Here is a 16,944-nt window from a genome sequence, read left to right on the forward strand (position 1 = left end):
AAATATAGTTACAATGTATAATATATTAAGCATGACATGTGAATATCTGTATAACATATGGTATCAATCATTGATCTAAATCACCCCGCGAGCCGCTGGCTCTTGGAGTGATACAGGAGTCTAGGGTTAATACGACATGTGATACAGATTATGACATGTAATATTCAGTATATTTAATCTTTTTCACAATTTATTTTTTAAATAATGTAATACATAGTGATAGATAGAAATATATATTACTTCGAAATCAGCTTGTCTATTTTGTTTTACAGTATAGTTCAACACTGTATTAGTGATTACTTAACATATTTCCTTATTTTTTTCTACCTTAACAGGGTTAGTTTGAAAATAACTAGGGCAATCACAAAACAAACAATGGTTCTTTAAAAAAAACAAATTTTGATTTTTACATACTTTTCATTGCAGCATCTCATATTAACATGTTGTAATGGTTTTAATCATTGTAACTGGTTTGACAGCTGTTTGAAGAACAATTTCCTGAAACTTTAAAAAGGTAACTTTTTTTCGGATCAATGTTGTATGTTTCGCAACATTTTAGATTAACCACAGGACTTTCTTAGGAAAAGTTGTCTTAGGTATCGTTCTGTCTGATGACAATTATAATTGTTGTTCAGTAGTTCAAAACTTCATTGTGAATTAAACATGCACTGATTTGTTATGCTATCCGGCAAAAGTTTACAGTATTTGCCTCGATCATAAGGAAATATGCTTAGTAAAGTAATCAGATGAATACTCATAACTTAACACAGACCTATATTTTAATAAATTTATCCGAGATCGAATAACTGATAATGTGTTTGTTCAATTAAGGAAGAACGACTTTCATGTTACAACTATAGAATTAATTTTTTTCATCGACGTTACCTTTTTTTATGTAGAATACCACACCGGGGAATCCTGGCACAACGAACGGGAGTAGATAGAACGATACGGAGCAATTTATCTAAGTAAGTTTTGACATAACGGATCACAGGCAAAAAATACACCTCGATCTGTTGTGTCAAAATCTTTTAAATTTTTAATTCTGCGTACGTTGTGTCCATTCCGGTTCGTTGTACCAGGATAAGCGATGTGAACACCCGACTAAGGAAGTGGCAAAGTTGTAAGGTTTGGACATCAAAATAATACTTTGAAATAGAAATTAAAAAAATTGTCTTGTGATCATTGCTTCTGAAGATGGTTTTATTTCTTAAGTAATATTTCCTTTGTGATTCCCAAGGTGAATTTTTAGGTCTAACAATTATTCATACATTCAAACAAAAATAAGTACTCTATAAAATTCATTTACCATGGACCAAAAATATTTCTAAAATATTCAGTGCAACATATTAGATCTTGTTCACTGCTTTAAATGCAAGAAGTCAAACAAAGCACTAATTAATAGACAAATAAATCAAAGACATTCAAAGATATCTTTTTATGATTTTAAAAGTACGTTTTTCAAGTTCATTTATGTGTGTTTTGTTTATATTCTGGTACCTATGTTTAGCCGCAAACGTGATGAATAGTTGTATACTGGAATATATTGCAAAATAGTGTTTAAAAATAAGAAGAATTTTAGTTTTTTTTAAATACATTTTTAAAGAATATTTAACAGAAACCCTTAGTGCTTCAGCATCAGATGCTTTCCAGTATTATTATAACATAGTATTCATTTCATTGATGTCTGTTTGTCTGAAAAATGATTTTAAATATCATTTCTGTGTTTCGGAACTACATAATGTATAAGTGTTTTACATGATCACATTGGAAACAATCTTTCGAGCTTTATGGGTTATCCCTGATAAAATATCAACCATTTATAAATATTATCGACACTTTTAGATGTTGTACGTACATTATAGAATGATAACTTGTTTATGCTTTAATGTCTACATGCATCTATTATGTTTATAAATTAATCATGCTTGATATTTATTGAATAAACTATTATTATTATTATCATTACTATTATTATTATTATTATTATCTTGTTAATAACTAATGAGTTAAAACACTGAAACTAAGTTGGGATCCATGGCGCCGAAGTTATGTTTAAATGCAAAATTATGATTTATCTGTATTATACTCAATTTCATTTCATACGGTACAGGATATAAACGTTCTTGGAAGCTTGGTAGATTCTAATTACATTTGTTAAAGGACTAATAGCACATTTGTTTCAAATAATTGCCCAACTATAGTAAACATTAGTCAAAGAGTTATCAAGGGAACCAAGGTTATAGCGGAAATCAAATGAATGTTACCCAGGGCCTAAGATCAGACAAGGAAAACAGACAAATATAACAAAGAACATCAAGTAACTAAAATTATACATACACAGTAAATGAGCAACTCGGAATCCACCAAACACTGAGAGCATGGACCAGGTGCACCGGTAGGGTAAGCGTCCTCTGCTTTTAGAAACACCTGCCGACTTGCTCATAAAAAGTCAAGTCCGGGGTAGATAAACGAGGAAAGATGATATATTGTCAATGCAAAATGGGAGCGAGATTCGTAGGACCGTGCGCTCATATTACAATCATCATATGATACCTTGCTTATGCCAGACATTCTGGTCTCAGAAATGATGGTAGTAAAAAGTGGTTAGACTATATTGATGATGGTTAAAAAATTCCAGATGCTGTGGATGCCAATGACAGTGAGGGCAAATTCACGAAAGAATAACTTACAAAATGTTCAATTTCATGTTCTATTTGATCGAACTGCACATTTAGAAATAATTTTCTGTATTAATGATTTTGATTTTTTCAGTTATGTCAAAAATACGATTTTGTGAAATATCCCAAACAAAACACACTGTAAATGTATATTTGAATTCAATAAAGTGAATGTTAAATGATTTTAAGTAAACTGCTGTTCTTAATTATTATTTTTTTAAAGGAGATAGTAATGTAGAATTTACAGTAGCGTAATACTTCATATACGACCACCCTTTTTGAAATGACGTCCCCTAAAATGTTGTTTTTTAGGTAACTTCATTCAAAATATTGGTCCCTTATTTTACGGTACCACATAAGATCCCTCAGGTACACAACTTCTAAATTTCTATTTTTAATAATGACATCTGAACACCTTTTTACTATTAAAAGCATATTTTTGAAAATTTAGGATCAGGTCTGATTTTCTTCAAAAACGTACTTTCTCCTTTGTCGTAAGTATTGACGTAATAAATCACCACTAATTTTGCGCTTTTGATATATTGTGCAAAAGATAGCTACATTCAAAATGAGGTCAGGATTAAAATTAGTACATTTCAATTGTAGAACAATGGAAAACATTGTGGTTTGAAGGCTGAGTATGTTAGAATGTTCAAAGTAAGAAAAAAATCAATACTCAGAATTCAGGAATGAATCGGTAGGATTTATTCGATGGCAGAATTGTTTATTACATTGAAATAGGAATTAAAAAGTCTTGTGATCATTGCTTTTGGAGATGGTTTTATTTCTTAAATAAAATATCCTTTGTGATTACCAAGGTGAATTCTTAGGTCTGACACTTATTCATACATTTAAACGAAAAAAAATATAATACTCAATAAATTCATTTAACATGGACCTAAAATAGATCCAAACTATTCAGTGCAACGTATTAGATCTTGTTCACTGCACTAAAAGCAAGAATGATGAGTGAAACAAAGCACTAATTAATAGACAAATAAATCAAAGACATTCAAAGATATCTTTTTATGATTTTAAAACTACGTTTTTCAAGTTCATTTATGCGTTTTTGTATTTTCCGGTACCTATGTTTAATCGCAAACGTGATGAATAGTTGTTTGCCTACATGTATATACAGCAATAATTACTTTTATTCTATTTGATTAGTAATTTAAAAAAAAATTGTTGTTGAACGTAGTAAAGTTACTTTTAAAACCGCTGAAAAACAAATAACGTATTAAATTTCCGTCGACATTTATTGATTTCGTATTTGTGGCGTTTTGTTTTCTTCAAGTTGTATGAATTGTTGCACTAGATAAACCCCAAACGGATACTAAAGATGAACGACAAACTCCATATTTTGAAGCAGAAAAGCTCAAATGTTAAACAGAAATGCAATGTAAACGATGCACAATACATGATAAAGAATGAGTTTTATATAATTCCATTCATTTATTCCAAAGGCGTTGCGGATAGAAATCGGGGAAGAGCTGACGAACTGGAGGACATCGTGATTACTATGTCCCTCTCTTTTTTAAACGGCAGATTTAATAAATGTAAAAATAAAATACAGTTCAAATAGTAGCATTGGCATAACTTCAAGCCTCGTTGGTATAATGAGCAAACTAGACCAGATAGGCTAGAAAATGAGAAGGGCGATGAATTAATGGCACTTAAATCAAGTCTACTTGTTGAACCAAAGCTGTGGCTCACCAACAGATCGTCCAGCGAAACAAAAAACTACTGTTCTATTTTTAGTTATTGCAGTCATGTTTTATGATGGGAAAAATATCAAAGAGGGCAATAGCTCCAACATGACTTAAAAGATAAAAAAGAAAATTGGACCACAGATAGATCTCATCATGCTGAACAATTTTATTATATATCAGAATTTGGCTCAGCCTAACGGTTTTTGAGATAAGCACATGATTTAATATATTAAAACGAATAATTTACACAGATAGGTCTCATCATGTCGGATACTTTTATCTAAACGGTTTTTGAAATATATGCGAAAAACTAGTCTGATCCCTATGTTCTATATTAGTAACGGCGGCCATGTTTTTCTACGGATCAAAAATCCCCACATCAGTTCTTTGCAAGATACACCAAGAAGCATTCATACTAAGTTTGGTTCAAATTAGTCAAGTAGTGTCAGAGAAGAAGAGTTTTGAGAAATTGTTAACGACGACGGACGATGACGACAGTCGCCAAGTAAAGGCTTCAGCTAACTTGGCCTTTGGCCAGGTGAGCTAAAATGTATGAACAGTTTGAATCATTGTGATAATTAAGTGATAATTAATTTGGGCTCATAGTTTGTTATTATTGTAATACTGGCATTGAAAGACGAACATTTTATTAGTTAAATAGGAACGCAACGACTTGTATATTATGCATGTTGATACATGATGTCATGTCATGCTACATGGTTATCTATCGCTAGTGAATTCATCTTCAGCAAGCTACAAGACAAAATTAAAAAAAAAACAACCATGGATACAAGAAAAGTCTTTTAAAATGTTTAAAGATTACACATACAATGCCCAAAACTCACGATCAACTGAACTCTGCACTTCATTATGATTGGTTTTGACAAGCTCCTTCCGCATGGTGTTTTCTTCAACAGTTAAAACAAACAAAACAAAACACTTTACAAATTAATAATAGTTGAAATAAAAATAATACTTTTATGGTTCTTGCTTAGCTTCACTATCTTGTTTATTGATTAATGTAGATTCGTCGAGGTTTGTTGCGAAATCCTCTTGACAATACGGGCTTGATGATGTCAATATCAGTTGGACGTTCCGTGCTGATTATTTCAGAATCCATATTTTTTGTCTTCTTTGGACTAGGTTTATTGTCTTGAAATATCAGTCCAACCGCACTTTTCCAAATGTCATATACTATGTCAGAAATACCATAAAAAGAAGGTACTGGTTTTGACCTTATGGCAGTTATTCCAAAATTTAAAGACGCATTCAACATTGTCATTAAAATCCATAACAAGAACAAAACGAAACAGAAGTAGTACATTCTACCTAATACTGGTTCAATAGAAAACAAGTCATTAATGCTGTTCTTTCCAATGATGGCATTGACCAAGGTAGTCGACGACACCATTAAGTTTTTGTATGTGTCTAGTTCACGGCCAAATACGAGATATCCAAACATAGTAAAAGGCACATATACGATTAAAAACATAACAAAACATCCACACAGCTCTCGACTAACATAAGCAAGTACTTTACTCAGCTGGTTTATTCTTTCATTATAGCTTAAAACTCGCATCATCCTAAACGATGTGAAAAAGATTGTAAACGACAGAAAAATATTGAACAATTCATCCCAGTATGAAATATGGCTAAAATTGACAAATTTGTTCTTATCTTCTTCAAATTTTTCTATTGCCAAGTTTATCATTATCCATCGTCCAATGTACATTATAGTGCATAAAATAAAAAGAATGATAATAATTATGTCCAACATATTCCAGAATTCCTTCAGTATTCTCTTGCCATGGCGGTAAATATAAATCATCTTTCCACCCGAAAAGATTATTATTCCAACAAAAACAATAAGTTCACATATAAATACAAATAGGCCCAAATTTCCAACGTGTTGGTACGGACGGAACAACTGAATGTTGTAACTCGTTAACGCACCACCAGTAACCGCAAATTCACAAAGGAGCGATGTATAAGTAAAGACATTATTATCAGCATTGTATAATGTGAATTCTGTGAAAACTGCTCTTGTTTTTCGATCAATCCATGCGTTTTCATAAAGCTCATTTAACATTTTACGTGAAACATTAAAGTTAACCATGAATTCGGAAATGAAACCACCTCCATTGTAAATTGTATGGAAGCCATTCACTGGAAAACCCCAAATATCAATCGATGAAATAAAGTTCCAAGCAGCTGATGTTAAGTACATTACATTTTGTCCAATGTTGCATGGTGGTGAATTCCACCCGACACAATAGTTCTGGTTATCTTCATTTAGTATTGAATAACTCTCAAAACATGTCGAGCTTTCAAAGCGATATCCAACACATTGTTCTATAATACATAAAAAGAAAATAAATAAAATAAAAACAAAAATGCATGAGAGATATATATCAGGTTACAAGTATAAGATGAATTTTGCTGTAACGCTGTAAGATCTCCTTATTTAACCCTAAACAACTTTCAATGTAAGAACATAGTCTTGCATTATAATACTATAATAAGTACTTTTATAATATATTTAACATGTTTAAACGGTTTAATCTTTAACTTATTGAATTCATTTGATTTGCTTTTTGTATTTGTCATTTATCATTTATCCATCTTCACCATGAGAACCGGTATGTTTAACGTGTTATGGTTTTCCTTTCCTCTTTTGTTTACCATGGACTTGACTTTTTATAAGCAGCGTGGTGGGTGTTTCTAGAAAAACAGAGGACACTTACTCTACAGGTATACATAGTCTATTCTCCTAGTTTTTAGTGGAGTCCAAGTTGCTCATTTACTTATTTTTGCTTTGTATGTCTTATTTGGTCATTTTATGTTTTTGTTGTGTTTGTCTGTTTTCCATGTCCGGTCTTTGTCCCTGGATAACATTCTTTTAATTTCCGCTAGAGTATTGTTCTCTTAGTTACTCTTTCAGTTGAACCCTTCTGCAACCACTTCAGGACCATTTTTATTTTTATTTTGCTTGTTTAGTTTGAATGCAAGAAAAAATATTTTATACTGGTGAATGTGCAGTACCTGAATTAGACCTAACTTGTCGAAGTCGCATCGGACCGACCCTGAAATTGACTTGATCTTCTACATAACGTCTTTTGTCAGCAATAAGTGTTTTGCCATTACTTTCAAACCGAGGAAACACGTATGGCAGTAGCGTCTCATTCAACCACTTATACAGATGTGATGATGCATGAATCTAAAACACATACAACAAGAAAACCTTATCTTACAAGGTTTACGCAAATTTCCAAAGAAAAAAAAGTACACTTCCACTGCTCTTAAGAAGCATTTTTTATGATTTATATTCATATTTTCTAATCGTTAGAAATTCCTTAAAATGTCATTTAATCAATTACAATTGAGATATCGAGCATTGGTTAAATATAGATATCCAGTTGTTTTGTTTTCATTTCGACGAAAAAAAAAAAAAAAACGAAAATGGGTGGAAATTACAAATGAAATAAATTTTGCTCCGTTACAAGTCCTATTGATTGACAAAAAGTAAAACTTAACCATATACGAGTCTAATTTATTTGCCCTTTCATAATCAGTTGAAGAAAGCGAAAGTCTTATCAAATTAAAATGAGTGTAACACAAGCACTAAAGAGCAGCATTGCTGGCTTTGAGTTAATTTCTTCGCCTGATGAATATTTGATGTCGATAAAACCGTAAACATCAGGCAAAAATTGTCATGATAGCTATTGTGGACCTCTAAAGGTCATCAGCTTCTAAACAACAAAATTCGTTGATATTGGTTTTCATTTCTAATAAATAAAGAAAGGAGTCGTTTAACAACTTCAGTAGTAGTCTTATTAAGAATCATGGAAATTCCGTAATATGTAATACAACCCAATATAAGGCTACATATTTTTATTTTTGGTAATAAGTTGCTTTATAGGTCTATATCCTCGTGAAAATCTAATAGTTTCTATTGTATTTTAGTGTTATTTACAGAGTCATCTCCCTTAATTTTGAATTATACAGTACATTCTATATGACTTTTATCAAAATAAAAATATGTAGGCTTTCCAACCATGTATCACGTTTCGCACGATTTCTTAGTTGGAGTACTACTTAAATATTTTTTGTAGAATGTATTATGAAAGTCAATTTGTTAAGTTGCAAAGTTGCTTCTGTCTGTTATGGTTTATAAAATATTGGCTTCAAATGTGAACTTTAAAATGCAATAACGAGTCGAACAACTTCGATCACATAAAGACTTTTATGGACCAATTTTAACTGAAAATTACTGTCTGTTATAGTTTTCATAATAATAACTTATATCCACAAAAAAGTTATGTACCTATCAAGTGTGATAACTCTTATAAGGATTCGCACAACTTCTTGACAATGGAGACTGTCGTATGTTTTGTGGTAAGGACTATTTCATTAAATGACAGCTTCTTTCTATTTTTTATGCTTTTAAAAGTTTATATATTAGATAAGATATGCGGGCGTCTTTTTCGCCTACAAAGGGCAATAAAAAGAACAAGAACCTTTAGATAGAATTGTTTTTTTCTACAGCTCTTTAAGAATGAAGGTCTTCTTCGTTTTTCCTTTACTTACATAGTGTTTACACATAAACAGAAATGAGTGGTTATACCTCTGTTCAACATGAATGGACAAAGTAGCCACGTGTTTTGTCGGGTAAACATACTTTCCACATTTTTGTAAAGTCAAAGACCGAAGAACGATTTTGAATAAATTTTGTTACAAATTCATTGAGCAGTTTCAAGGCGATTTTTGTTAACATAATGAGGACATTGCCGCCGACGACGAAGGACATAATTTCATATGACAACAATCTGGAACGTTACTTTTCCAGGTTACCTCATTAAATTTTATAGTTGCTGTCCCTGCTGAAACGTTTGTGGGGGTGATAAGATGATTATCAATATGGTTCTTTAGATTAAACCATCTAGAATCCCTGTTACTATAGCTGACCAGGTAAAGGACAGTCAGAAAGGTTGCATACAACAATAATTCTATGAAAGTTTTCTGGACTCTTAGTTTGAACCTTCTTTGCTCTTTCATCTTTTCTATCTTGCTTGGTCTCACAGGTGCAATTTTTCGTTTGTAGACATCTAAATTTAGAAGAGTTCTTCAATTAGAAATACCTTTGAGTTTTTTTGTAATTATCGTTCAATACATTTCATTCACATGTAAATTATATCATGCATTACTTAAGCCATTATGTTTGTTCTTTACAACACTATGAGACAAGATAAACCGAAAGCTATTTTAAAACAAGATGTTAGATATCAACTCCAACTTATTTCTTAAGTGGTTGATATAGTCCGTTCGAGTTTTATAAATCTTTAAAAAAAACTAAAATAAAATAAAATAAATAAATAAAAAATAATTACAAATAAAAAGAATAATAAAAACCCTTATAAATCAATTTTCGAAATATTTTTATAACTGTATTTGGTTTTCTATAATCCATAATATTTTCAATATTTTGTTTCTACAGACGTTAGAAATATCCATTAAACTGTACATTTTTGAATATTTAAACATAATTTTGTCTGTTTGAATGTTGGATTAGCTTTTTGAATATTTCATCTTAATATAAAGAAAAAGCTATTTGCATGCTACATAACAAAGCTAGGTCACTTCAAGTAATTTGTATATCTATAAATGCTAATAAGGATTCAAAAGGATGTTTTGCTATGTTTAGTTGACATCTTAAGATATTCAAATGAGATGATGTCACATGACTTAGTTATTCACCTGAATATTCAAATAGTTCTTACAATACTAAGGCATACAAAATAATAGAAATATATCAAATGAGTATTACATTACGCAGAATAGGAACTGCTTGTTGAGATAAAATTCTGAAAATATTCTCCAGAGTTCGTATGTACCATAGAAAAGGATATGCAGTAGAAAAAGTAAAACATTTTAAAAAACGAATTTTTAAGAATTTTTTTTTTTGATGATTTATAAAACTCAAAACGGACTATATTTAGGACAGATTATATTCCTATACAAAATTAAGCATTGTATAAATAGTTGTTTTTAAATTATCTTCTAATATGCCGATAATTTTAAACCGTTAATGCAATGTAGCTTACATTTCTATTATATTATGAATGACGTTCCAGACTTCTACAGAGATTAACTCGATATAACGTTGAAATGCAACCATTTTTATTTACTTAAACATAACATATGATATTATGATATATACTTACCCAACAAATATGATAAAGGAGTAGATGTATGCCGTTTTGTTTCTCGTAATAGTTTTTCTTTATCGTACTTTATCGTATCAACATTGTAACTTTTTACTATCCAAGATAGAATTACTGACATCAAAATAATCTGTTAAAAAGAATATATTAAACTAAACATTGAAATGGTACACCGGTACCAAGTACCAAAATATATTAAACTAAACATTGAAATGGTACACCGGTACCAAGTACCAAACTATACTAAACTAAACATTGAAATGGTATACCGGTACAAAGTACCAAACTATATTAAACTAAACATTGAAATGGTACACCGGTACCAAGTACCAAAATATATTAAACTAAACATTGAAATGGTACACCGGTACCAAGTACCAAAATATATTAAACTAAACATTGAAATGGTACACCGGTACCAAGTACCAAAATAAACATAAACGACCTGCCTATGGAATTTTCCAAAAGTCTCGATGCTAATGAATAAAAACTAAGAAAATGAAATTGACAGAAACAGAGAATAGCATATCAGTTTCGTATGAAGCTTCTAATGATCTTATTTATACTCATTAACTCAAAATATCAGGTAAACATTTCAAAATACATGGTATCTACAAACCTTTAGTGGATCCACAATAATTATTGATTCGAAGAATGACAAGAAAAAACATGCCAGCCAGGCTTCAGCCTTGCTCTTTCCCCATTCCATACTATATAGGATAAGGAAAAATCCTGACAGTAGAACAGCAACGGTTATAAAAATCCAGGCAATGTATCTACACCAAAATGGTAATGGAAAATCTGAATTATTAGTTACATCAAGTTTTTCTTCTTGCGTTTCCTCTGTTTTTAGCTTTAATTGAAATTTGGTCTCAAATTTACTGGTATTCTTTTTCCCATGACGTTTAGTTACGCGTTTTCTTGATTTACGAAAGAAGAAAGAGACAAAAAATATAGGAGGTGCAACAATGAGTGCGCTAACAATCGATATATATATCCCTGTAAGTGAGAATGATATTGGCCCGAGTTGTACAGTCCCTCCTGTGTCTTGCCCATAAAACATTGCGTTGGATATCATTGTCAAAAACAGTAAAGCTAGGCAACATGCCAGCCTTTCCATCCTTGAAAAGTTGCTGTCCTCTGGTCTTATTACAACAGAAAGCCAGAGGTGACCATCTGTCGTATTTTGTTTAGATTTCTCGTTAAACAAGAAAGAAAATTTATGGACTTCAGACTGGTTACAAATTGGTATAGCACAGTCTATACATCCGTCTTCGTTGTCGAGCGATAACCATCTATCACATATGAACATATACCTGAAAGGCAGATTGCGAAATAGTGAGTATTTGAAAGTACTTTAGTCAAAAGAACTAGAAAGAAAAAGCTCTTAATAGTCTGAATCGCTTACATGAATCAAATGTTTTTTCTTAGTCACAGCTTAAGGCAACATTTATTGAGTTAAAATAAACATATATACAGGTTGTGAAAAGATGTCGCATATTTTGGAAAATTAAACCATACATGAGCCATCCGTCAAATTAGGACTAGAAGTATATTATTGGCCTTACTATCGGAAACACCCCATCAATTTAAGTTTCTAGATACTATGACTTTCAAGGTAGAAACTATTTCCATCGACAAAATCGTCAACTCCTTTTTCACAAAATAAAAACCCTTAAAAGAAATTTTGCTTTTATATATGTTTCTATTTTATAGTATGGAGTGGGATGGCAATTTAAATGCAAAAAATGAGGACCCAATTTAAAAAGAATCAATTTGTATAAAACTATAACGAAGTTTTGACTCCATTCAAAACACAACACAATATGGTTGTAAAGAAATAATATGAAATAGAATAAGCTATGGGGAGTTTAAAGGGGAAAGGGGATTAAAATATGGTGTAAAGGGAACATTTAAACACACGAAGAACATAGTATCTCTTCATTTTGGTTTTTTACATAATAAAACAGACAGAGTAAACTTATTAAGTTTTTATTTCGAATTCCACTTTTATAATCATAACACCATTAACACACGTTATTTAATTTAATATTGAAATAAGTGATTTATATGTACTGTATGGTAAAATTTTAACCTGAGAAAAAAAAGCAAAATGCTATCATTGTTAAACTAGAGCCTTATCATTCAAATTCATTTTCCATTGTCACTATTTGTATAACTTAAAGACTGAAAATCAGTTTTTGAAAAGATTGATGATAATTACCTAGCGGAAGTTTGAACATCCTCCAAAACAATTTTATCCAGATACCATGATGCAGAGTTCCCTTCTCCACTATTATCATGCCAGATTTTTATAACCGATGGATCTTTAATCTTAGCCGGCACACTCATTACAAATCTACGAATACTTCCTACCCCAAAACCCTACAATAACAATGGTTTAAAATAATCAAAACATACATGTTTGCTGAATATGCTTATTGTCGGTTATTATATTTGAACACACACAGACGTGTACACATTATAATTATAAGACGCCCATTTTATATTCAGAAAATGAACATTCATACAATTGCAAGTACCATGTTTTGGAAAACATATCGTCTAGTAGGTAAATGTCAAAGCAGATCAATAGGAGGATGATTTGATATAAAAAGCAAGATAGAAATGACAAAATTGACATGTATTAGAATTCGTATTAGGTATATATTCAACCAGTCTAAAACAAAGGAAATCCGAACCAGAGATTTTGTTATTTCAGAAATCAAGTACAATTCCTAAGACTATCTAGTATCGCTCTCCTGTAGTTTTTCAAGAAGACTGTAGACGGATGCATAAACTTCTAAATTGTAAACGAATGCTTATAACTCCTATGTTTATGAAATGAACTTTTCAGATCCTTTTACCAAACTATTTCTTGTGCTTATTGTAAGCCACTTTTTCCTAAGCTCATGTGTTTAGTGTTTAGTATTGACAACTAAGAAAGCACTTAAATAGGACATATTAGATAATAGCCATATTTAAAACATGTACAGCTAACTGTGGTAGACAGAAAAATTTGCATGTTTACTTAATAAACGTGCATACCTGATGTTTATCGCCTTCCAGGCAACGAATGCTCAAGTTATCATTGCGTCGATTTTTCCCGTCAATGATCATGAAGAAAACCTTGGATGTAGTTCCGGCATGACGATTCAACCCCGTGAACACGGACATTATATACAGATATTCGTCATGGGGTCCATTATCTACTAGATACGACAATGCCCACTAGAAAAATATTTTTTAATTAAAAGAATGAAGATTGTTTTTACTTTGTATCGTTCAAGTAATAAAGAACTGTTAAAAGCAATTGAATTGGATTTTGTTAAAAAGAAATATAATTAATCTGCTTTTTCGATTTTTAATCACATAAATATTGAATTGTGACTTGGTATTAAAATGAGGAGTCACATAACAAAATAAATTGGACACCAGTTGGTAATAATTCATTTTTTTTTTATTATTGTAGGTCAAAAGCTAAAAAGTTGATATACAAACTCTTTCAACGTCATTCCTGTCTTGTCTTATTGCCCATACGCAGACTAGGAGGTACAAAACAATTAGAGATATAACTGTCGCAAATACAGCAGCGTTGTCTTTTAAATTGAATTTCTGGAAAACCGTACCAAAATCAATAGTGTTCGGTGGAACATAAAATGTAGTGGCAAAATTGTTTCCTGGTGGATTAGAACAGACACAGACGGTATCGGAAACAGTTGACGAGGTGGATAGCTGAAAATAAATAAGTAACTTAAGAGAAGGATTGATCATGCGCATTTTTTTATGTTATTTTCTCGCTATCCGTCTTTAGTTGTTCTGGTATGATTCTCTTGTACTTTAACTTTTGCTACAAAGATAGTGACCAAAATAAAAACATGCTTAATAAAAGACACAAAAATGCGACGAAAATGTTATGCAAACTTTACTGTACGGAATGAAATGTAGAACATGCTAAACTAGCATAAAAGCGCGATTGCAATAACCCTTGCAATGATATTTGGTATATACTTAACTATTTACAGTAGCTGAATCGATCCACGCAACTAAAATTGCCGATCTGTCATCGTTCCGTCAAACCGATCCATTAAAGCGGTGATCGCATCACGTGACCACAGTGCGGTCAATGTATTATACGGATGGATTCCTTTGTTTCGTTAACTTTTTTTTTAATTTATTTTTTTACACATATTTTCATAATTCAATAGATTTAAACATCAATTAAATATTTTTTATTTTACATTTGGTTTATTTCTAACAAAATACAATATGTGGATTCAATATCTTAAATTTTAAATAAATTCAATATGGGAGTATATTGGATTCGTTCCAATGGAAATTCTTAAATTTACATGAACCGATCATCCGTCATTTTACATAACAAAAACTGCGATCAGATCGGTCACCGGTCATCGGTTATCGACCCGTCACCGATCAATCAGTCAGCGGTAATCTATCCAACAAATAGTTGAGTGGATCGGTTCAGGGATTGTACATCCTATGTCACCATTTTCCCAAATTGTATACCTATTTATTGAAAAATCACCATCTTCAATAGAATCCGCATTATATTTCTCTTTGTTATATGAATTTAACATCAAATCAAGTCTGATTTTTTTAAATTTAGAAAAACATTGAAAACTATTCTTTGTAATTAAAGTAGGTACAACTTAGAATTTCTAAACGATTTCCTCACTCAGATTGTCAACCACTGCATACAAAATACTCATTTCCCATCTCCCATACACCATAAAATATGACTTGTATCGTGTAAAAGTAACATTTTATGGTGTATGAGAGATGGGAAATGAGCATTTTGGAAACCGATACTCGTTAAGAGCTTTTTATAAATATTTTTTTTGGAATACTTACTATTTCTAATGAATTAATTTCTATGATTTCTATCAATGCCTTAAAAAGCGCTGTTTAATTTTGTAGTTTCAGTAACAAAGACCAAACGTTTCACTACTATTTAGGTGATCTGACGGTAGATTCACTAATGTATGATAGCAATTACTGATAGATGATGGTTATGATAGGACAGATTACAACGCTTTCTAATGTATTTAGTAATAAACTTGGAATTGCTGAATGGGAAAATATTTAAAATAGTTGTTTACTGAATTTAAAATTGAACAACTAACAGAAAGTAGCATATCATCAAACTGTTTGATTACTTTGTTTTTATATACTTACTTGACAAGATGACTTGTCCCATTTTTGCGCAGTGTCATCCCACACACGACATCCGGTTGTAAGGGTGGTTATTTCGTAGTTAATATACGTTGTCGTTGAAATAGACCGACGACGACGACGTTTCGAAATGGTCGAGTTACCTGGATACAATGATAACAAAATTGATAAGATGAATGTCATCGATAAGCCGTAAATAGAAGTTTTTTTTCATGTCAAATTGTTTTTCATATAGAATGAGAACTGACCTCCAAGAATATGTTTAAAACATGTATTTAAAAAAATGCATGGTAATTAACATCACATGATCAGAATATCATGAATATATTCAAAAACATCATTTTGTCCCTCAAACATGCATATTATATCTATAACAAGTAATACTGCAAGCCAAACACAAGTCGCCAAAACCGACAAATGGTCGGATTTAGTCATATTCTGAAGCCGCCATTGAATTTAGAATACAATGTTTACCCTAGAAATTTGTTTTCATTGAAATCCAACAAAGTTTAAATTTTGCCGATTTCGGCGGCCATTATAAAAAAAATGGCGGCTTCAAGATCAAATCTGAAGCCGCCATTGAATTTAAAATGTCATGTTTACCCTAGATGTCAATTTTCATTGAAATCGAACAATGTTGAAATTTTGCCGATTTTGGCGGCCATTTTGAAAAAAATGGCGGCATTCTAAATTTTTGTGTACGCCTATGAGGTCAGCAAGTCTAGAACATCGTTCTGAGTTATTTTCATACATCTAATGAGTTCCACTAATTTTAAAGAATTTGTTTTCATTTTTCCGGGTTTTGTTTTGGCGGCCATTTTGAAATCTGCAGACTTTTTGAAATTCCGGCAGTGGCTTACATACCCCCTGAGCATGCTTGATTTTTGAGTCAAGTTTGGTATGAATCGAATAAACGGTCTCCGATAAATCGCCCGGACATCTTTACGTGCAGATACGTGCAGAAGAAGAAGCACAATAATAATAATAATAATAATAATAATAATAATAAAAATAAGAAACGGAGCAAAAACAATAAGTTGCAAAACTTGGTTTTGGCGACCTAATAATAATAATAATAATATTGATGATAATAATAATTATAAGAAACGGAGCAAAAACAATGAGTCGAAAAACTTTGTT

At 31.4% G+C, this 16,944-nt stretch overlaps 1 protein-coding gene across 1 annotated transcript in view; it reads right to left on the reverse strand.

Annotated features, from left to right (window-relative positions):
- Positions 1 to 5,020: 5,020 nt before the first annotated feature.
- The window catches only part of LOC148621673 (uncharacterized), a 51,845-nt gene continuing 39,921 nt past the window's right edge, over positions 5,021 to 16,944 (reverse strand). Inside the window, exons 17-25 of the mRNA XM_088576293.1 lie at positions 15,808 to 15,947; positions 14,113 to 14,346; positions 13,660 to 13,842; positions 12,836 to 12,996; positions 11,231 to 11,927; positions 10,612 to 10,741; positions 9,242 to 9,495; positions 7,433 to 7,607; positions 5,021 to 6,742 (exon numbers count right to left, since the gene is read on the reverse strand). Of these exons, the coding sequence (XP_088432419.1) occupies positions 5,400 to 6,742; positions 7,433 to 7,607; positions 9,242 to 9,495; positions 10,612 to 10,741; positions 11,231 to 11,927; positions 12,836 to 12,996; positions 13,660 to 13,842; positions 14,113 to 14,346; positions 15,808 to 15,947 (3,317 nt within the window). The 3' untranslated portion in view covers positions 5,021 to 5,399. The remainder of the gene's footprint in view (positions 6,743 to 7,432; positions 7,608 to 9,241; positions 9,496 to 10,611; positions 10,742 to 11,230; positions 11,928 to 12,835; positions 12,997 to 13,659; positions 13,843 to 14,112; positions 14,347 to 15,807; positions 15,948 to 16,944) is intronic.

This window comes from Perna viridis, chromosome 3 (genome assembly GCF_037379345.1).
Source record: "Perna viridis isolate PV_CMFRI_1.1 ecotype Kerala chromosome 3, ASM3737934v1, whole genome shotgun sequence".
Taxonomy (NCBI): domain Eukaryota; kingdom Metazoa; phylum Mollusca; class Bivalvia; order Mytilida; family Mytilidae; genus Perna; species Perna viridis.